This window comes from Mercurialis annua, linkage group LG5 (assembly GCF_937616625.2).
Source record: "Mercurialis annua linkage group LG5, ddMerAnnu1.2, whole genome shotgun sequence".
NCBI classification, from domain to species: Eukaryota; Viridiplantae; Streptophyta; class Magnoliopsida; order Malpighiales; family Euphorbiaceae; genus Mercurialis; species Mercurialis annua.
The window spans coordinates 37,169,079-37,172,696 of NC_065574.1; the positions used below are offsets into that span (position 1 = coordinate 37,169,079).

General features: G+C 45.5%; 1 protein-coding gene across 1 annotated transcript; it reads left to right on the forward strand.

Moving 5' to 3' along the window:
- The first annotated feature begins 274 nt into the window (after window positions 1–274).
- LOC126681812 (uncharacterized) lies at window positions 275–1,784 on the forward strand. The gene is made up of 3 exons (XM_050377368.1): window positions 275–547; window positions 631–1,463; window positions 1,538–1,784. The coding sequence occupies exons 1-3, from the start codon at window positions 275–277 to the stop codon at window positions 1,782–1,784; spliced, it is 1,353 nt and encodes a 450-aa protein (XP_050233325.1).
- Window positions 1,785–3,618: the final 1,834 nt, after the last annotated feature.

Below are 3,618 nucleotides of genomic sequence, written 5' to 3' on the forward strand. Positions count from 1 at the left end.
TGGACGGACGAGCAACATAGGGTGTTCGATGATTTAAAAGATTACTTGGCAAAACCTCCGGTTATGACTCCCCCAAAGCCGAATAAACCATTGTTGTTGTACCTATCGGCTGCACACGAATCCCTGGGATGTATGCTTCGCCCAAGAAGATGATGGGGTCGAAAGAGCAGTCTACTATCTGAGTCGAGGGCTAACGGACACAGAAATTCGCTATACCGACATAGAAAAAATATGTATGTGCCTATACTTCATATGCTACAAGTTACGATACTACATGCTGCCTGTAGTAGTGTACGTACTATCCCAGACCGATATCATTAAGTATATCCTATCAAAACCATACTTGAGAAATCGGATTGGGAAATGGGCGATCGCGACGTCCGAATTCACATTAGTGTATGTTCCCCAAAGAGCAGTAAAAGGACAAGTGTTGGCAGATTTCTTGGCCGATCACCTTGGTATTACCCTTACGGAGGAAATAATTAGTTGCTGCGACATAGATATATGGGAGATGTGGTTCGATGGATCCAGGACTAGCCAGGGGCAGGCGCCGGAGTACATATTGTCTCGCCCCTAGGGGCATCGTACCATCTATCATTCAAACTCCAATTCGAGTGTACCAACAATCAGGCAGAATACGAAGCCCTAATATTCGGCCTTGAGATCCTGGCCGAACTGGGGGCAAAGGCGATTAATGTCAGAGGCGATTCGTTGTTAGTCATTAAACAAGTAACTGGAGAGTTCAAATGTGAGTCCGAACTGCTGGTAAGGTATTGCAATAAGACAAAACATCTCATCGAAGGCTTTCAGGACACAAGGATGGAATACACAGAGAGAGCCGATAATGTTGCTGCGAATGATTTAGCCCAGCACGGTAGTGGGTTCAAAACGAACCTCCACTTAGACACAATAGAAAGAGACATGCCGAATCTTCATACTGGGGGCATCACCGTCGACGAAAGGAGATTTTCGGCCTACCAACTTCATGTTAACCAAGATTTGAGAATTGAAGTCTTAAATTGGTTTGAGAAGCCAGACCATATGAATAGGAGGTTGAGAACCGTGGCACTAAACTATGTAGTTTTAGCAGGCAATATGTATAAGAAGGGCTTTCAAGGGCTACTTTTCAGATGTATCGGCCCCAAGGAAGCTATGCTAGCAATGGCCGAAGTGCACGAAGGAATAGCCGGTGCTCACCAGGCGGGCCCTAGAATGAGATGGTTAATCCATAAATATGGCTTCTATTGGCCGAAGATGGAACAGGACTGCATAAGATACACCAAGGGGTGCGAAGCTTGTCAGAAAGCCAGTCCTATACAACACGTCCCGGCCGAGGAACTACACTCCATTATCAAGCCATGGCCATTTAGAGGATGGGCGGTCGACCTTATAGGGAAGATATATCCCGCTCGTCAGATGGCCATACTTTCGTTATCATCGCCACTTGCTATTTCACTAAATGGGTTGAGGCCAAACCCTTAAAATCGCCTACGCAAGAGGCTGTGATCAAATTCTTCAAAGAATACATCATCCACAGACACGGATTACCCGAATTAATAACCACTGATCAGGGGACGATGTTCACGGGAGGCGACATAGTTTGGTGGGCTTCTCAGATGAAGATAAAAATGGTACACTCGACGCCGTATTATGCGCAAGCCAACGGGCAGGCCGAGGCAACGAACAAAGCCATTAAGCTTATAGTTCAAAAAATGGTTGAAGAAAACCCAAGACAATGGCATGTCTTGTTGTCAGAGGAAGTTTGGGCGAACAGAACATGCTAGAAGTCGGCCACCGGGACTTCGCCGTTCCGAATGGTCTATGGGTACGATGCAATGCTACTGATGGAACTTACCATTATGTCTACTCGCCGTTTATACCAGAGCAAGTTATCCAAGGACGATTACTTTGACAAGATGGTGATAGACTCTTTGGACCTTGACGAGGATAGACTGGCCGCGTTGGATCACCTTGAAGCCCAGAAAAGAAGAGTTGAAAGGGCGTACAATAAACGTGTAAAACCCAAGTCATTCGCTATAGGCGACATGGTATGGAAAGCTATCTTACCTATCGGCCATAAAGACAGGAGACTTGGAAAATGGAGCCCGAATTGGGAAGGACCATTCATTATAACCACCAAGTTAACTAATGGGGCGTATGTACTGGCAAATATTGACGGCGAGGAGCATGATATGGCGATCAACGGCCAATTTCTAAAGAAATACGTCCCAAGTTGTTGGGATAATATTGACCGACGGCTATTTGGAGCCGACGAGGAGTGACGATCGTTGCAAACCATTCGCCGAACGACCTGAGTCAACAAATGTTCATTTGAAACGTTCAACGTTCGGCGTTTCTTAAAACCGATGTTCAATTTAATGTAATTTCGGTCTTTTATTGTTGCAGTTTTGAGTTTTTTCAACTGGTCCTCCGTTTTTCTCAGACATGTAATAATTTTTTAAGAAAAATAAATTATTGAGTATCGGACTGAGTTGGAGACCAATAATACTATGATAAACATGAAAAAGGCAAGTGAAAATTCGGCCACCGGGCCGATTAATATATAAAACTTGGCAAAAAGCGAATTGTAGCAAGATACGGCCACCAGGCCGATCAAAGAATTCTAATATTCAAAGCTATTACAAAATGGAAAAACGGAAATTGTTCTGGACTTAGAAAAATCAGAAATGGATAAAAATATCTCCAATCTCACTCCGAACAGTGCTAAAAGCTTTGCGGGCATCCTCCACCTGCGGCTTCATCTTCGCAATACTCTGTTTTAGAGCACTTCGGCTCTTTTTAACGTCGACCCCTTGAAGCAAGCTCTTATCCATGGAGATCTCCAGCTCGCCGATCTCCTTCTCTTCAGTGTCTAGCTCTTGCTTGATAACAGCAAGTTGGTCCTGGAGTGTTTTGGCATGGTCACGGCGAGTAGTGAGGGTCGCAACGGCCGACTTCACATGGACTTTGAGCGTTTCCAGTTTCTCCTTGACTTCGGCCTCCTGGTTCGCCAGTTTTTCAGCTTCTGTCTGGACCGACGCCAACTCATCATGAATCATCTGGAAAGCCGGTAAAGAGGCCGACAGTTTCGCCATAGCCCCACGGGCTTTCTCACTAAGTACCTCTGGCGGAGCATCGGCTAGTGCTGTTGCAGCTTTCTTTAATTTTTCAACTTCCAGGGGCGATTTGAAGATAGAGATACCCTGAGACTTCATCGTGTAAATAATGTCCAAATGATCAAACAATTTTCAGAAGGGCCGCTGCTCACCTCTGCATGAGATTCACTCTCCAGGACAAGTAGTAGATCATCATCACTGTCAGAATCCAAGAAAGCAGCCGCCTTCGCCGCCACATCATCCTGATCGGACGGACTTATGGGGATCTGCCATGTTTGACCACAATAAAAGATAAGCTGCTAGGCGATTAGTTTAAAGCAAGGAATTCTTAACATACCTTAGAGTTTTTAGCAGTTGGCTTAGCAGTGAAGTTCAGGTACTCTGAAGCCAAGGGCGATAAAAGTTGTGGGGTCTCCATTCGTCTCAGAATCTCCGAAGCGTTAGGAGTCTGGGAGCTAGTCGCCAGCGAAGTCTGGTTGTTACCTTCACCTTCGAGAGGCTG